At 44.3% G+C, this 17,988-nt stretch overlaps 1 protein-coding gene across 1 annotated transcript in view; it reads left to right on the top strand.

Moving 5' to 3' along the window:
• Positions 1-6,041: 6,041 nt before the first annotated feature.
• dmd (dystrophin) overlaps positions 6,042-17,988 on the top strand; it is a 242,792-nt gene continuing 230,845 nt past the window's right edge. The window contains exon 1 of the mRNA XM_070855842.1: positions 6,042-6,123. Coding sequence (XP_070711943.1) covers positions 6,042-6,123 — 82 coding nt within the window. The remainder of the gene's footprint in view (positions 6,124-17,988) is intronic.

Here is a 17,988-nt window from a genome sequence, read left to right as displayed (position 1 = left end):
TTTTCTCCTTCCCGGGACATTAGTACCCTGTACAGTGTGTGCAAAGTATTTACACTGTATATGTGGGCTGTGTTGTAGCCTTACTAAAGAAGAAGAAGTGGTGGACTAAATCTCACTTGACGAGCCTCTCGAGGCTGACATAAATCTCATGTTGTAAATTCACCATGTATAGTAAGTAGTATTGAACTGATACTGGTGTTATATGAACATAGGGGGTGAAAAACCCTAAACTCCAATGCTTTTAGGTGGATTCTTTTTGTGACTGGATGTCACATCTTTTTATTTAGCACTGAGTGAAAACAGAAACAGCGCTTACTGTTACAGCCATTATTCCATTAGTCATACCAGCTATGTGGGTCAGCGAGTGCTTTACGGCACGTGACCCCCGCTCCTCAGTGTTTTATCAGTTTGAAAGATGTCACAGCTTCGGCGTGTTCAGTGGTGGGGCTCCAGTTAATCAGTGTTTAGCTTTGCGTCACTGGACCCATCGTGCTGTTGCTCCACGCGGGCAGAGTGAAACTGAAGTCCTGACACGATGAGGAGGAGCTGTAATAGAGATCATCCCCACCAATATGATATTTGATATGGCCGCTACTGTATTTAATACTGTATGATCACAGCTTAGTGAGGTTGTTTTTGCTACCTAGAAATGTGTCTGTGCTTTGGTGGTGTAGAGGAGCCTTAGGCACTAACACTGTAACAGACCTGGGTTAAAATATACAGGAGTATTTTCAAAGATCTCCTTATATATTAATGGATGGACTAAATAACATTTTAATACTTTAAATATTGGTTTTTATGGGCAGAATATTCAGCAGCTACTCTGAAAACGATGGTGGTGCTAGGTTTTACAGCACCCGTATTCTTCTTAATCTACCTGCCAGACACATAAATACTCAAAATATCTGGCAGGGGAACTAAATCCCCTTTTTTTTGGGTTCAGATCAAAGACTCATTGGCTTGTTTCATCAGGTAGTTGAACACTGTGCGGCTGCTGTTATCGGTACATCTTTTATCCAAGATTGAAAATGACAACACAACTTTTTTTTTTTTTTTTTCTTTCAAATTTGCGGCGCAGAAAACAAACCAACCCAAACTTCTGCTGCCTTCAGCAACCCGGCAGATGCAGTTAAAGTTGCCGCTTGTTTTGATTTCTTAATTAGGAGCCAAAATCAGTGTCACGTCAGTTGTTAATTACGAGCCTCTGATTCTAAATGACAATGCAAATATGTTTGCGCTAGTTTCAAAAAATGACCTACATGCTTTGATTTTTAATGAAGCGCTTCCATTTGGTTCCGAGTAAATAAGATTATTTGTGTTAGGTCCCTCAGTGTCATTTCTACGGGGATCTACATGAGCTTGGTGACACGCTACAAAAACACAACTGCCCTTTCATGGGCTGTACTTGTTATTTTGTGACCCATGCTGCTTCCATGTATGTTTCAGCCCAGGTCTGACTCGTAGTTATTAGCATTTATTTGGTTATTAATTTACTGAAGAAAAGTAGAGGCTCGCAAACAGAGACAGCTCTGTTTTATGCATCATCTCCCAGTAGAGTGGAGAGAAACACTGTCTAATGATGTGCATAGGGATTTAGGAAGTGTGTGTGAGTGAGTGAGTGAATGACAGAGGGTGAGTGTGTTTGACAGAGAGCGACAGAGTGAGTGAGTGCATGTGTGTTGGCATGTTTTAGATGCCATTGTAGAGATGTCAGTAATCAGCATTTATCTCTTTGTACGTTGGCACATTAAAGCACTGAACAGAACGGATCCGTCTCATTTTGTTGTCACGTCTTCTTACTCTAGTAATCCTCATTCAGTTCGGAAGTGATTACCGCCATGTTTGTTTCCCATCCAGTGTAATCTTAGAGAACCAGAGGTGTTCGGAACAACGCACTGCAGTTTCCAGCTACGTTGACTTTGACACTGTCGGATAAGAACATCGTGTGAAGGGGACCACAAATCTCAAGTTAATCAAGTGCACCCAAGGGACGAACCAAGATTTAAAAAAATATATCTAGGTTAAGATGTTTTGGTCTGGGAGTGTTTTTTGTCAACATGGTGTGCTTATTAATTTGTTCATTTAACCTTATTCACTTTATGAGATAACTGCGTGCTGATGCTACCAACCCACAATACCATCCACTCTTGGTTATGAGCATATGAGCGCTACCTGTAAACCAGCTGATACCACTTACCAGAACTTGGATGACAAACGGGACACAGATTTTGATCTCATCAAGGCTTTGTGAATACAAATGGAACTCATTTTGTGACCTTGTTTTTCCTCCGTGGCTCTTCTCGCCCCAATGCTCCAAATTCACTGCAGAAAATCCTTTTTCCCCTTACACCAACATATCCAGGGTTAAACGCAAAGACCCCAAACTGGTCCAGGAGGAGGACTGCTTTTCCCTCATTATCTAATAAACACTAGAGAGATTTAAAACCGTTGCCAGCTTTTGACTAGTTTGCTATCAAGTCTGCCTTTTAACAAACACTCCTCCTGCCAATTAGGACTGCCAATTACCAACATGAGGAAAGGCTCTGTAGAGTCAGGGTAAACACTTGACCAAAAGAACAGTTACTGTCTCTGCAGGAAAACAAAAACAAAGCAAAAACAAAAAAAAAAAGAAACCATATTAACATAATTCCAATGTTTTGATTTCTGCTCGAGAGGACAGCTCACTGTAAACAGGCTGTGGGTGACAGCAAGAGCCGAAGACGTTATGATTGCTGCTGTTACAGGGACTCTTCACTGCAGGGGACATCAGGATCTCTGCAAGACAGAAGAGCTCATAAAGTTACATAACACTTGGTTTTAATGTGGCAGCCCCCTGGAGCAGAATCCTTACTCCTGAAGTCTGAAACGGCATGATTTAATCTATCTATCTATCTATCTATCTGTCTATCTATCTATCTATCTATCTATCTATCTATCTATCTATCTATCTATCTATCTATCTATCTATCTATCTATCTATCTATCTATCTATCTATCTATCTATCTATCTATCTATCTATCTATCTATCTATCTGAGTGGTATTCCAGGAACTCTTGGTTACAAAATGGGATATTGTTTTTCCAGAAGTGTTACAAACTCTCCTTTTTCTACTTCTGCTTGGCTCAGATAAGGAGAACAATGACTTGGTTATCATACCATAATGGTTTGACCAAATGTGCTTGCAGAACTTTTTTTTTTGGCTCGTACATTGGGCTGGAATGAAGATTATGGTGGGTTAGTGGGCAATAAAAAAGCTCTTCACTCATACAAGAAGGCTACGTCTCTGTCCATTTGTTATTTCATGCTGATCTATCTAAGAATTTGAAATGGTGGTATTTTTTTTTTCCTTCAGAGCAGATTGGCTTGAAAATCCCAATCAAATTACCTCTGAAAAGTCAAAGCGGGGACTTCTTCACGTGCCCTCATTGCTCATTCACTAGAAAAAGCACATGCAGCACAATTATTGAGCAGAGTGGGGGCTCATTTTATAGCACAAGCTGATAAACTGCAAACTCTGGCACCAGCGGTGGATTGATTTCTCTGCCACCGAGACTGCTGCCAAAAACCTCGAGGAGAGTCGGAGGTCGGTTAAGGAGGACCGTGCCTTGTCAGGCCGGATTAGCTCGCATCAGCACAGCGAGTACACCCAGTGTCTGCCACACTCAACATCTGTGTCACTTAGTCTCCAACGCACACACACAACCAGGGGGTGTCTGAATGATCTGACAATAAGTTATAATACTACACTGGATCATTTCTACCTCTCATGCTCCATTTAGTTTTTTTAGACTAAACTGCAGCTCCTTTGTTGTTTACTCAGCCCTGAGGGAGGCGTCTTGAGAGAACATCTTTCCAAGACTCACTGGCCTAGTTTACAGTCTAGGTTCATACTGTAATCCCTGACCCGTGCTCATACTGCCCCCTGCTGTCCACATTCTGCTATGACATTAAGCCAGTGCTCAAAACATGAAATATATAATAAAACTTGAATGCAGAACACAACACACAATGAATAGAGCCACTACCACTTCATTCTTAGTCCATGCATTTTAATCCAGTACATGAAAATGCCTGCAGCTCCCAGCCACGCTTAGACTTTCACATGGACACACGAGCTGAATTTTGCATTCAAGTTGAGCTGAGCTTCTAGAGGCAGAGGTCATCGCCTGGAAAATACCGTGAGCAGTGTGGATGATCACTACACTCAGAGTTTCATACCTAATTGGATCGATGTCAGGGAGTCAAGTCGAATAAAGTCCCTGTTGTGGTTTTATGTGGGAATATTGAAGCCAGTGAAGTCAGACCCACATTGTTTTGAACCCTTACATGTTGTGATTATGGTTTTTGATGATTAACGTCAGAGACCCCAGCTGTAAAACATGGTTAAATACAATGAATGTCCATTTATATAGTCCCCATATAAACATATAAACACAAACTATTTACTCATTTGGTGTGATAACAGTCTTTTATTGTCATTTCTGTATTATATACAAGCTCCATTTGTGGCAAAGAGGATGAACACATTTTACATGTTGGGGTTTAATATGGTCAGAAGGAAGGAAAAATAAATATGTATTTAAAGAGTAACACCCCCCCCCCCCCCCCCCCCCCCCCTATGTCTTGTGTTGTCTGACCTCTTGTGGTTGGGTGTGCGTCATGGCACCGTGACTTCACTGCTGGATAGTTACAGGTGCAACAGATTTCAAACTTTCCACCACAGAGCAGCTGAACACCATCACTTACCCCCCCACCCCTCAGCAGGCCACCCACACACACACACACACACCAGCTACACACACCAGTCCAGACAGCGTCCGTCCCGCCAGCGGCTGCCCGGGATGCCAGTCAGGTTTCTGTTTTTGGAACGGCTCATTCACTTGCAGCACCCCGCAGGCCTTCAGTGCTTGTGAGTACAGCCGGGAGACAGTGGCCCAGAGCCGCGCCTGGATCCATCATCCCATCATATCTAATAATAGCGACTCTCAGGCTCATGAATGCGCAGCGCGTCGTGCGTAATGGAGCCATTACAGTAAATCAAGTCCTACTTCTGAATAGCCGGGGAATCCAAAGTTGGTGTATCAGTTTATCAACAGTCAGATCTAATATTAGTAAGTCTGTGAAGTAAGTGCGCTTCCCCACCGGAGGAGCAGCAAAGACACGTTTGCGCTCTGGTGTGATTTTACATTTGAGATTTCTGAATAGAGCTTTCTCCTTTATTTTCCTCCCACGGCAATAAACAGCAGCAGACCCTAAATTATGTTTAGATTCAAACATTTAAAGACTTTCTGTCCACCAGGAGCGGAAAACAACTATCCTCCACATATTAAGAGAAGATTTTATTCACACTTGTCTACCAGAATTATTTTCTCCATTTATTTCTCTTTTAGAATGGAGTTCATCCATCTTTCCGTGCCGCCATAAACTCAGTGACCCAGATTCACGGCCATCAAAGTGAGCAGTAACCCACTAAACTCATTTAGGGTTGATCAGACTGTGTTTTGGGGGGAAAACGTGATGCTCAAATAGAAGCGTGCTCACATTGGTTCTGGATTGTCATGTGACCGCCCCCCACCCTCCTGGAGGTCAAAGTTGACCCCGTGGTTGACTCACCTTGAAATTTTTGCAACTACATCACCGCCCCAGTGCGGAAATACGCGTCCACTGATGAGCCCGCTGGGTGTCGGGTTTTACGCATGGCGTCCGCCAAACGCGTCGGGGGCCCCACGGAGAGCCAACTCCCAGCATCCTACTATTTAGAGGTGGGAATGCTCCGACACCCCCCACCCCTCCTCCCCCCTCTGCACACCTGCTCCGCTCCGTCTGTCCCCGTCTGACAGACCGGGTCCTCCTCCTGCCTGAGTCCTCCCCGCCCTCACCGGAGCTCGGCTCTTGTGGTCACGTCGCTCTACCTTTGACCAGCAGTTCTGGATTTTTACTTTGGGTCCCCCTCTCTTCCTCCTGGTGGATTTAACCTGTCTGTTTAGGCAACCCCCCCCCCCCCCATTTTCAAACTTTTTACACCCGGTGCCCTGTTCTGATGGCGGAGGGTGTGCGCCCTGAGGACTACTGCGACGAGCCGGTGGAGGACGAGTTTGGAGAGATCATCAAGTGTCGATCCGGTAGGAACTCCGAGCTTGTTCGTGTGTGTGAAGCCAGGAGTGTGTATGTGTGTTGCTGCATATCGATTCGCGCAGGCGACAGACACCATACCCTTGTGTGTGTGTGTGTGTGTGTGTGTGTGTGTGTGTGTGTGTGTGTGTGTGTGTGTGCGTGTGTGTGTGTGTGCTGATGCTCACTCACAGCAGCTCCAAAACAATCACAAACTTTTCCATCAGGCTTCCATCAGACACTTGTCACCGCTGCAAGATATTGACGCAAGAAGCTGATGGAAACTGTAAAACTATGGATTATGTGATGTGTTTTCTCATCTTATGCAGATGAGGAGTGGATCTGTGTGTGACAGATGGAATTATGACTTTAAAGAACACTGCTGTCTGCACGTGTGTTATCCCACATTATTTTCTCCTCTTTGATACAGTCGTTTATGTATTCGGAGAATGTCAAAGCCAAAGCTAAGTACGGGCTACTTTTAGACATCACTGTCAAATTACATGTGATAACAAGTGTAGGATTGCTGTGTGCAGCTGTGTTGGGGGCTAAGACGCTCTGCAGCTTGTTGTCAGTGTTTCCCATGAACCCTCTGCTTTGTGCAAAGAGGATGTTGATCTTATCAAATGTAAGAACAGTCGATGCTGGTGACCTTGTCAAGAGGGTTTTCCACGAGTTGTTGCTTGTTGGAGAGAACACAGCTGAAGCATGCTCGCAGCTAGAGCTGCACTAGATGTCAATTATGAGCAATTAAGACCAAAAGATGACTTTTATCACCATTTTTCATCCGTGCTGCTGTTTGCGTGGTAGATCTTTAAAGATTCTCAATTCGCTGTCTGATTTTTTTTCTTTTTTTTTGACTTGCATTTTTATTATTTTCCGTTAACAAGTTACATTTCTGTATACACAATCAATTATAAAGCTAGCAATCACCAACAGCAACCCCCACCCACCCACCAAAACCAGAGGAAGACCATTAACTCAGTCCGTATGGCTTTGCTACCAAAAAAAAAAAGAATAAATAGAATAAAATAAAATAAACAAATAACAGTTGTCTGATTAAATGAGTGGCAGATAAAGTGGGAGGCTCTTCAGTTGGACAAATATTTCACATCTGTGAGAAGTAATAACTAAATGAGAGGAATGGTCCAGACTCTGAGGTGTGTGATCAGGTGATTCAGTATTACGCTTCCATACGGTTGTTGGTGAGAGACAGAACAGTCAGAACTGAAGCAGCAGAGGTGGAGATTTAGACTTTTAGTGCTAGCAAAGAACACTGGATCCTACATTTCCCATGATGCAATTTAATAGTGTCTTCTCATTAGACCCTCTGGCTGGTGAACAGCCACTTTCAAACTCCATACATGAAATCTGTGACACAGGCTTCCTGTTTAAATAACCCTGATGACATCACTATGACATCACCAGGGTTATTTGACCTTCATGTGTAAAATTAGTGGAGTACCCCTTTAAGGAACTGAACGCTCTTCTAAACGACCACCAGACAACATGATGAAGCACAACATCTCACTGAGAGCGATATAATCTTTATTAGTAAGATACTGGAGAGAAAAAGAAGGAAGAGCAAAAGCTCAAACTTGCCCAATAAAATACATTAAAAATGAGACTTTCAGTTTATGCAGCTGCCGTTTAAAAGGTTAAAAGTGACAATACATTTTCATGCTTGTAAAAATCCACTGAGCAAAACAATCAGAATGCGCAAATTCAGGCCAAGAGAGCACAGAAAATAAAAGTACTGTAGCTTTGGCCTGTAGGGGAAGAAGCACTCAGTTCAGAGCCAGTGGAAGAAGTCAGGAAACAGTGATGCATCCGCAAGTCCAGATGAATCATCAGCAGATTGTACTTAAAGTTTTAAAAAGTGAAGGCAGGGAAATGTCCCTGTTACTGATGTCAGTGACATTATTAGATTGTTAATACTGACATGATGTGTTGGAGCAGCTTTTTACTGCTGTGACATTTTAACTACTTAATCCACAGTTAGCTTGTTTGGCTCCTCCAGAGGGCCTCCGGCTGAATCTGAGGGGTCGTGAGATGATTACTGGGAGAAATACGACTTGCTTGCTTTTAGTGAAATCTACTAATCTGACCTCTCTCGGACTGTAATTGAAATGAGGGCAGGTGAGAAGTTCAGAGGGGAAGCGCCTCTTTGGTTGCATCCAGACGCAGGCCGGACGGGTTGAGCGCCACCTATTTAATCTTTTAACAAAACATTGCACAGAACTCTCAGACCATCAGCAGCACCTGACTACATGTATTTGCACTGTGGAGTTTTTGCTGGAAGGACATCAGGAGGGCGTGTGGTGTAAAACGCTGTGAGGTGTCGAGGCCGCCACTCCCTGCGATGCGATGATCTTGTTTTCTAAAAGCTATTTCTGTCTCGTGTGCCCTGTGGACCACATACTGAGGGGTACATTTAATTCACATAACCCCCCTCCCCCCCCTTTTACTGTCCTTGCGACCCCTGAACAGTCCCGTGCCCCTGCACCAAGCGCTCCGACAGGACTCAATTTAGCCGTGCTGCATTCAAAGTCAATGCCAATTTGTAGAACTAAATCGGGACTGAATTGTTTCCCTGCTAACTTGCCACCTATAGCTCGACCCGGGGCTAAAAATGTCCCGGGTGAAAGTGTTGTTTGTGTGATGTGCGACCATGACACAGGCCGCGGAGGTTTTATTTCCTGTTATAGTGCTTGGAAATAGTGGGTGACCTGGAATGGTCCACTGGGCGGTGAGACGCAGAGCTGAACAGACTGACTGAGACAGACAGATGGACACCAGGGTCAAGTTCTTCTTTCCTTGACTGACCTGCCTGCTTAAATAAAGCTTCAATGAATAAATAAAGCTCTTATTCTCTCTCTCACAAACTTTCCCTTGTCTCGGTGTGTCTCTCGCCCTCTCCCCCCCGCGGTACAGCTGGTGGGTCATCTTATGCTGGAAATAGCGGTCAGCTGGCCTGGCGGACGGCTGGTGTACGGTGTCAGATAGCCTAGTTGGGGATGTTGCCATGCCCCCGTCTTCTCTTTTTATCCCTCACCCCCCTTTTCCAACTTCCCCCTTTGCCTTCAGTTCTTCCACACCCTCTTTCTCTCTTCCACTTTCTTTACACCTTCCTCCTCCTCCGTTTCTCCAAACACTTCCTGCTTGTTTTCCTGCCTCTGCTCTCAGTAACACTTTTGTGACATCGCCTTTTTTGGCCTTTTTTTCCCCCCTTTTTTTTGATTTGCCTTCACTCTTCTCATCTCCTTCCCAGTGTAATATCTGACCACCCAAGTTGTTCTCCACTATACGACTGGACTGCCTGTCAACAGCTAACTCCAGCTGTCTGTCTCTGTTCTGCACAGGCTGCATACTACAGTGTGCTATACCATAATATCTTAATGTCCAAATTAAAACCCCATTCATGAAAAACTTTATCTCACAGCTGCATGAATTTCCTATAATTTCCTGCGAAAGTTTTCTGAAAAGAAGTGCAGTCAGCTGATCGTGCAGGTCTGAATAACATTAATATAAGTTGTGTATCAATCAGTTGAATATTATCCTGATTTTAGCCCAGACAGCACAGGCAGAGACATTGCAGTAGCCAAACTAATGTTCGTGGAGGATCATCCCACTGCGGAGGGTTAAAAGCTGACTGACGACCCTTAGAATGAATTTACACAAACGCTTTTTCTATGAAGCATTCGTGTAAAAAGCGCCGACAGCGCGCAAGAGGCCACGGCCTTCTGTTTCATGACTTCATTCTCCTCTGCACCTGTCGTCGTGCTCTGGACAACATTCACGCCACAATGGTTTTGTAATGCACGAGCGGCACAAAAGAAACTTTCATTTCCTCCAAAACTATTTTTTAACATGATAAAAATATGGACGAAGTTGAGGCTTTTCACATGTTGTGAATGAATTTTGCAATGAGTTTAGAATTGTTTGCAGCCAGACTTTAGACTTTTGTTTAACTGTTTTGTGTAAGTCCTGCTTAGTTTTCACTCCACAAGCAAACTAATTGTAATATATATTCATAATAGATACAGACAGCTTGTTCTCAGCACTGCATTTTTTTAGTATGATTGGCGGCATGGTCGAGTAAACTCCTCTGGCAAAACAAAAGTATGCAGCCGCTGACATGTTGCCCACTTGATTTACCCCCGCTCCAGGCTGTGTGTGTCCGTCGGTGTGTGTGTGTGTGTGCAAAGCCGCCGGAGAGTCTGTGTTCTTTTGTGGATTGGTTTTAAAATTGTAGAATTTATCAACATTGACAACCTTTCATCAGATGTGGGGGAGTGTGTGTGTGTGTGTGTGTGTGTGAGGGTGTGCAGGCATCTACATGTGTGTGTGTGTGTGTGTTTCTACACATGTAGCCATGTCTCGCTTGTTATCGCGCCCTGCGGGGCTACAACCACCTCGCTATTACCCATCATTCCTTGCCTTGGCACTGGCCTCTTGATGCTAATCCTGATTGGAGTCGACAGGCAGGTTGATTCAGGCGTTCCTGTGGACACCCGCGCCCTTAGGACCCCTGTGTAATATGCAAAACAGTGGGTACACCCAGAAAAAGCAGCAGGGCTCTTCAGGGGGGGGGGGGCTGTGATCAGGATGGAAAGCTTGTATCCAAACAAAACAAATCTTCTCTTCACTTCCCCCATTCTCTTTACCTCCCTGGAGGGAAGGAAAATTCAAAATGAGATCTCTCCTCTGTCCGGCCTGGTTCTCCGAGGCATAGCTGAGCCCACTTTAACAGCAATGGGAGATTTGCTCATGCTTTTTAAATTCAGCTCCTGAGAAACAACCTTCCTCTTGTCTCAGTTCAATCCTAATTTAAGATCCTAAAATGCTGCTCTTTTTCTGTCCCTGCACTGATTTGAGACAACAGTAAGATGCAAACCGAACGGCTTATAAATGAGCCGGCACAATATCAGAAATTTGATGGGACTCGCTTTTCTCACCTCCATCAGAAAAGATCTAAATAGAAACTTCAGTTTTCCATTGATTTATCCCAGATACCTTCTAAACAACAATGTTATTCGTTGAGCAGATGCCCCTGTGGGCCTGCTGGCTTCCCACCCACTTCCACTCTGTTTACACATTCACAGTAAATCCCACTCAAACCCATTAGCTTGGAGAGGAAGTGGGTACTCAACTCAACTTCTCCCGTTTATCGCCTTACTTTTCCTGACTTCTTTCGTCTTGGCATCACTTCTCTTCACTTTTCTCTTTTTTGCCTTGATATCTCTTCACTTCTCTTTCCTCATTTCTTTACTTCTCTTTGCTTTTCTCTCTTCACCTCTGAACATCTCTTGACTTGACATCTTCTCATCTCACTTCATTTTCTTTTACTTTTTGCATGTTTCTTCATTTCACTTTATTGACTTCACTTAATCTTCTCTTCTCTTCTCACCCTGCTACACTTCTAGCCACACAAATCATAACTGACCCTCCTACTGTTTCACTCCTTCGTTTGTTTCCCCCCACCTGTTCTCTCTGCCACGCGCACCCTTCATCTTGTTTTCCAGTTAATCCCCAAGTCATCCAGCGGGGAACTTTTTTTCATTTTCAGATGTAGATTCTTTGTTTACTTGGCTGCTTGGTTCTGTTTCTCTGGTTAGAACCCCCCCCCCCCCCCCCCCGTGAAGTCAGGCCAATTAAAGAACTCAAAGGCAAAAGCGCTAGAACACACAAACATGCACACACCACTGAGTAAAACTCTAAAAATACTGAATCCATATGTGGACACACAAAACCACCGGTTAGCACTCAGGGATTTAAGGTGTCCCTCAGGGCTGTTTTAGGATCAGCCTCTCTGTCATTTAAATCTTAACCTTATCTGTCAGCAGCACGGGGGGGGGGGGGGGATCACTGATCTGGGTACAGCCACAGCATCTGGGGACAATTTGTAGCAACACCACTTCCAGCTCCCAGTTTTCAGCTTCTACCAGCCGTCACTTTCCATTCACAAAGCAGCCGTCCTGCACCGATCATGGGGAGGGGGAAAGGACACGTTTGAATGATAAATCCAACATGATTTTACCCTCCTGTGTGCATGTCCTCAGCAACCAAGGACAAAATAAATCAAGACATAAAGAAGCGACGGATGAATTAAAGTAGCTTGGCACTAACTAACCAAAGAGGTGAATATATGAATAACTTTTCTGCCAGAGCCAACAAGCAGCTCCTCTAACAAGCAACACGTAGTGAGCTGGCAGAGCAACAGCTGTGCAGTTTACCTGTCGTGTTGAATCCAGCTCCAAACAAACAGAAATGAAACGACGGCGTGACTCATTTTTTAAGCCCGACTGAGGAACGCCATTCGGGAAATTACATTTTGAAGTCGGTCGAATGCTTGATATAATCGGATCAGGCCTTACAGGAATGGAAATATGACTGCACGTCACAATCAGTACATACGGGGTGTTTGATCCCATCACCTTGCCATATAGACACTCTGCTTTTGTCGAGTCCCTTGTGCCTTCGAGCGAGACGCCAATCTCCAATAGAACAAGAATAGACTCATCACCCTAGATGACATAATATTAAGCTCCTGGGCCTCCCAACTCGGAGTCAGTGGCCCCACATGACCAAGTAATGACATTTCTGGGCAGAAGATGGCAGCAGAGGCAGGCGCAGGCTTGTGCGACCGTCCTCCGAGAGACCGTGTGAGGTGCTGCCAATGAAGATGAATGTGTGGGAACAGATCCGCCTGTTCTTGGGAGATTTGAGTCTGGCTCTGTATATGAGAGAGAGAGAGAGAGAGAGAGAGGAGGGAGAGGACGGAGGGGAAAACAAGCACAAAACAATAAAGATGGTGGAGAAGAAAGGCAGCCGTTGTTTTTTCTCGAGGGACGGAGAGGACGGGCGGTAAAATAAATGACTGAGGAGTGATGATATGGAGACACGCTCTGTCTGTCAGTCAGGATGGAGTGGAGGGTTCAGTGTGTGATCTGACCCATATGGAGTTTCTGGGTCACTGCAGACCAGAGGAGGAGGAGGAGGAGGAGGCTGTGTGTGTGTGTGAATGTTGTAATGAGCCTGGCAGTTGAGGATCCCAGAGGAACCCCCTCCTCGCTCAATCAGACGCAGACACACACACACACACACACACACACACACACGTCTGCGCATACAAAAGTCCTTTCTGGGTTAGGAGGAGTCACGTCGGGGGGAAAGTGGGTTTTTCAGAATCAGGTTGTGCTGCGTTCTCGTGGAAGTGGGCCGTCAGCTCGCAGCGGGCCACGCGCCGATCAATCAGGTCGGCAGAAGAGCCACGCTGGGCCAAAGTCAAAAAACTCTCCCCTCGCACACATTAGGATGCCTTATTGATGCGTCAAAGCCTCCGTTATCATCACCACAGTTGGTGGGGCGTCAGCAGAGGACACCACGTCTGACTTGGCCCGGCATCAGGTTTGGATCAAGAAAAGGAGAACGTGCATGAAACTTTAAAAACATGCACACGCTGGTTATTTGTATGTGATAGATCATTAGGGTGCTGACGCAGTCATAGTAGGGAGAAAGAACTCGCAACACAGATGATGGAGAAATAAGTTCAGCTCCACTTTAACGCTCTCTGCTCTGTCAGCATCTCTGTGGACATTTTGGTTGATCCTCGCTCACTGTGGAACAAACCAGGAGCGCCCCGCCCTGCACCGTCCCCGGGCTAACTCTGGCAGGGGACCTTTTATTGCATATAAATCCCCATTTCTCTCTGTCCCCTCATTTCCTGACATGCATCTACTGGGTACCATCTAATAAAAGGCCTAAAAATACACCAAGAAAGTTTTAAAAAAGTGTTTCTTTATGCTTGAGGGTTAAGACTTAGGCTGAGGCTTAAGTTTAAGATTCATTTGGAGTGTCTCTCCTTGACATTCATGCTGTTGCACTCATGAAGTCATAGACAAGAAAGACAGCCAGAGGTCTAACAAGGAAAATAAAAGCTACCAAAAAAAAAAATAAGCAAGAGACAGAAATAATAAGAAAATATATACAGAAATAAAACCGGCATTTTGGGGAAATGTATGTGATGAGAGATGTGCTTGTTTATCCACTACAGAAAGTCTTCGAAAGAGGTAGGGAGCCTTTTAGTGATATACCTTTCCTCTCAGATTAGTCCCTTCAGACTCTGTGCCCTGCATGGAAATAACAAGCTAAGTTATATGAATGATATAAAATAGAGGGAGATAGGAAAGAGGGAGTAGTTTAATTTAAAAGAGTGATATCACCTTCTATCTGCACTCCCGCAGCCTCTTGCTTTACCAAGCGCATCCTTCAACACCTGCCTTAAAACCCGCAGTGCTTTTCTTTCTAAGAATTTAAAATGCCCCGGTGTCTCAGAATAACCGAGGAGCATGTGAGCCCATGTGTTTCTGTGCAGCGCCTAAATAAGGCCTCCTCTTCCTCGTCTTAATGAAACCTGCACAGGAGAAGGAAGATCCTCAGCGGGCCGTGGAGATGCAGGCCTCGTCGTCATTCAACAAGTTAGCTAGGGCTGCTAACTCATGAGTATTTTCACTGCCAGCTGATCTATAAAAAAAAAAAAAAAAAAAAAAAACAGCGAAGAAATGCTCATTACCATCTTTCTGAAGCCAAGTGATGTCTTCAGCTTGTTTTGTGTCTCCAAAGCCCAAAAAAAATATTCAATTCACTGTGATGGAAAACAGAAAAACAGGGAATCCTCACAGCTGAAAAGCTGGAAGCAGACACTGGGCCTCATTCAGCAACCACTGCTATTAACACATTTGGTTTTTTTGAATCATTCGAGAACATTTCCGGCATTTGACAATTTCCTCAGACTTTCTTTGTAGCAAGATGCTGCTTTAGTGTGTAGCTTCTGCTGCTGCTGCTTCTGAGCCGCGGCGAAGTGCACACGTTCCCTTCTTCGTTGGGTTGATGCTGCTAAATGTCAGTATTTTTATCTGCTGATTTCTGACGGCGCTAATTGAAGTTTCATGGTGGGACTCGTTGTTACTGTGAATTAAACTCCCCCCCCCCAACAAATGGAGCAGAACGTGCTGGCACCGGCAGTTCACTGCTTCATCGACGTATTCATTGATTGCGTGGTAGTAATTTTATTTCTCAGCCTATATCGAAGGGAAGCAAAGCGTCCTCTAGTGTGTCACTTCGTGGCAGCACAGCCATCCTAAACTGACAAACAGCATTTTCACCTCAAAGAGTGATTTTTTTAGCTCAAATAAAACACAATCGGCACAATCAAACACCCCTCGGCCTGCGAAAGCATCACATCTGTTGCTTTTGTGTAACTTTGTGCACGTGATGGCTCTTTTCACCAGTTCATAACATTGATCATGAAGAAAAGTTCCATCATTTTAAAAATGAAATCAAGTAATCCTTGATAATGTAACTAATCTAAATGCATTTTTTTTATCCAAATGTAATTTGCTGATTATACAGTAGTCACCTTTTTTTGTAATCTGATTCCACAAGCCTGATTAAACACTCTGTCACTGTTACAGTTCTTCCAATATGTGCTCTTGCAGCTCAGCAGGTTATAGATCTACAGTTGCCCGGATTGAGCCGAACACTTTTCATTCTGGCCTTTGCTCTCTCTCCTCTGTTTGCTCTCCTCCTCTCTTGTTTGTTCTCTCGCTGTCTCCATCTTCTCTCTGTATCTTTTCCGCTCTGTATTCTCTCCCCTTGTGTTGCTGCCTGTCATTCCACTGTTCTTGATTGTCATTTCTATTTTGTTGTTTCATTCTCTCTTATTTGCTCCTACTGTTGTCTAGTGTCTGACACACACACAGGCAGCCTCTCGCTTCCTCTGTTCCTCGTGCCTTTCGTCCTCTTTTTTTTTCTTCTTCTTTTATATAAAACCATTGTCAGCAATGTTCTTTTCATTTTTGCTCGCAGAAGTAGTGTCACGAGGTTGTGGAGAGGAAAGATGGGACAGGACGGATGATTTAGAAAATACATACGAGAGAAACGGGGGAATGAAAGAAAAAAACTCTGAGAGATGGAGACAGATGGCGAGAGGCCAGATGGGGTCTCTTAGGTTGAAAGGTTGAATGGATGATAGGAAGGAGGGAGAGATGGAGGAATGGAGAGGTGTGAAAAATTAAAAAAAAAAATGTGCAAAGAGGCCAGAGGTTTGGGAGGGCGAATCACGGGAGGATTATAGGTGAAGGATGGTGGAGAAAGTTGGGAGGCAGAGATGCACACACACACACACACACACACACACACACACACACACACACACACACACACACACACACACACACACACACAGATTTTCCTCGAAGCTGCTTGGATGGAGGGATGGAGGGGGTTCAGAGGTGGAGGGCTGGAGAAGCAAGGGGCCTTGAGGAAGATGGTACCAGATGGAGGAACAGTGTAGTAGAAAAACACGAAGGAATAGAGTGGGGAAAAAAAGAAAATGATGACTGTTTTGAAGGTCTACGGGGCAGTGCGGCAGGAAGGAGAGCGTGACCGAGAGATTTTCAGTTCTGAAGGTTGTGTTTCTTAAATATGAGAAGCAGTGAGGGTCTGTTGGATGTTTTGTGGGGCTGTGGATGTGAACCGCTGTGAGAAGCCTCCCACTGGCCAACACTCTCTCCTTTTTTCTCTGCTCTGCTCTGCTCCTCCCCATGTTGCCACTGGCAAAGCCTCTAAAAGCAACAACTGCAAGCGCTCGAGCTTCATACTAATGACGGGAAGGACTGGGCTGTAACATAAAGCAGGTTCATGTGGCTTATTTGAATAATGCCTGTAAAGCTTACAATGGGAGAGGTCAGTTCTTGATGTTTGTTGAAGGTGGAGGACCTAGAGAAGGGCATGGGGAGCTTTTCTTGTCTTAATATTGACGCATGTGCAGGTATTTTTGTACAAAACTCCTATTAGAGGGCTGCAGCGTATAAAAAGCAACTTCACTATGTCAAAACAGCGCTTGATGTATTCTTTATCAGCCGCACGAGCTCATGAATGACAAACTGCACACCTGTTTGCATTTTTTTTTTTTTTTTTTGCATTACAAGCACAACATGATGCATTTTCTATTTCCCACCCATTGCTTCTATGATTTCTGCAATTTAGTATACACAAAAACAACCACTCTCGTCGGCCCCCTTTTAAGCTCTCGCTCATTCCGGTTTTTGCATCGCACAGCGAAGGTGAAGCCGTCCATCTAGTTAGCAGATGACGGGCTGAACAGTGGCTTCAATCAATAAATAAATGCCTTTATCTGTATGAAATACCCCGTCTGCTCTTTTCCCTTTCATGTTTTAGTTCATAAAGGTGTATTTTTTATGATGTGGTGGAGGTAGTCATTATTTTAAACAAGGAGGCGAACCTCTACTACAAAACACAGTGGGAGACTGAGATCATAAAGGGCCGATTACATAACCCTTACCTTCACCCTTGATTAGTCTGATTGCTTTGTGAAATGCACTCAGCCTAACCTTTTGCCAGATGCTGTGGAGAGTCACGACTTAAGCAGATTGCAGATGGTCTGAGGGAACGTATAGGACCGTCCACCTAACGATCCTCCGCCTTGTATTAGCAGGGATATTACCAGTAACAGAACAAAGTGACTTAGAAATGGGCTTTAATAAGCTGAGATCAACAAGATTATCTAAGTCAGGTAGCCGTAGCAAGGAAATGATAAGAAACTGTTGCACATCAGAGTTGCCAAATCTGTTTTAATGAATGCTTTAGATGTTCTAATGTTTGATGTTTTATTGGAGATAGTGAGGAGTACCAGGACCTCTGTGTGATCCCGAGTGTGAATATTCACATTACTGTTTTTTTTTTTTTTTGTTTTCTTTTGCGAGTTCAGTCGAACGTTGTGCTGAAAACCAAATCCCTTTACAATGTGGATCTCTTTTTAATGCTGTTTGTTGCTGGTTTTGCACTCGCCA

Source organism: Pempheris klunzingeri, chromosome 24 (assembly GCF_042242105.1).
Source record: "Pempheris klunzingeri isolate RE-2024b chromosome 24, fPemKlu1.hap1, whole genome shotgun sequence".
Taxonomy (NCBI): Eukaryota; Metazoa; Chordata; class Actinopteri; order Acropomatiformes; family Pempheridae; genus Pempheris; species Pempheris klunzingeri.
Note: the sequence above shows the minus strand (reverse complement) of the source record. Positions and strands in the feature narration are given on the sequence as shown.